General features: G+C 48.1%; 1 protein-coding gene across 1 annotated transcript; it reads left to right on the top strand.

Annotated features, from left to right (window-relative positions):
* Positions 1-2: 2 nt before the first annotated feature.
* LOC117797771 (polyadenylate-binding protein 4-like) lies at positions 3-419 on the top strand (the record flags this gene model as incomplete). The annotated part of the gene is made up of 1 exon (XM_034650227.1): positions 3-419. A coding segment is annotated over one exon (417 nt), but the record flags the coding sequence as incomplete, so codon positions are not given.
* Positions 420-422: the final 3 nt, after the last annotated feature.

The following is a 422-nucleotide window of genomic DNA, read 5'->3' as shown; positions in this document are numbered from 1 at the left end:
AGGTGGTGTGTGATGAGAACGGCTCTAAGGGTTATGCCTTTGTCCACTTCGAGACGCAAGAGGCTGCTGACAAGGCCATCGAGAAGATGAACGGCATGCTCCTCAATGACCGCAAAGTGTTTGTGGGCAGATTCAAGTCTCGAAAAGAGAGGGAAGCTGAGCTGGGAGCCAAAGCCAAGGAGTTCACCAATGTTTACATCAAAAACTTCGGGGAAGAGGTGGATGACGAGAGTCTGAAAGAGCTGTTTAGCCAGTTTGGTAAGACCCTAAGTGTCAAGGTGATGAGAGATCCCAGTGGGAAATCCAAAGGCTTTGGCTTTGTGAGTTACTGGAAACACGAGGATGCCAATAAGGCCGTGGAAGAGATGAATGGAAAAGAAATCAGTGGGAAAGTGATTTTTGTAGGCCGTGCACAGAAGAAA

This window comes from Ailuropoda melanoleuca, unplaced genomic scaffold, assembly GCF_002007445.2.
Source record: "Ailuropoda melanoleuca isolate Jingjing unplaced genomic scaffold, ASM200744v2 unplaced-scaffold13172, whole genome shotgun sequence".
Lineage (NCBI taxonomy): Eukaryota > Metazoa > Chordata > Mammalia > Carnivora > Ursidae > Ailuropoda > Ailuropoda melanoleuca.
This window is presented reverse-complemented; position numbering and strand designations above follow the sequence as displayed.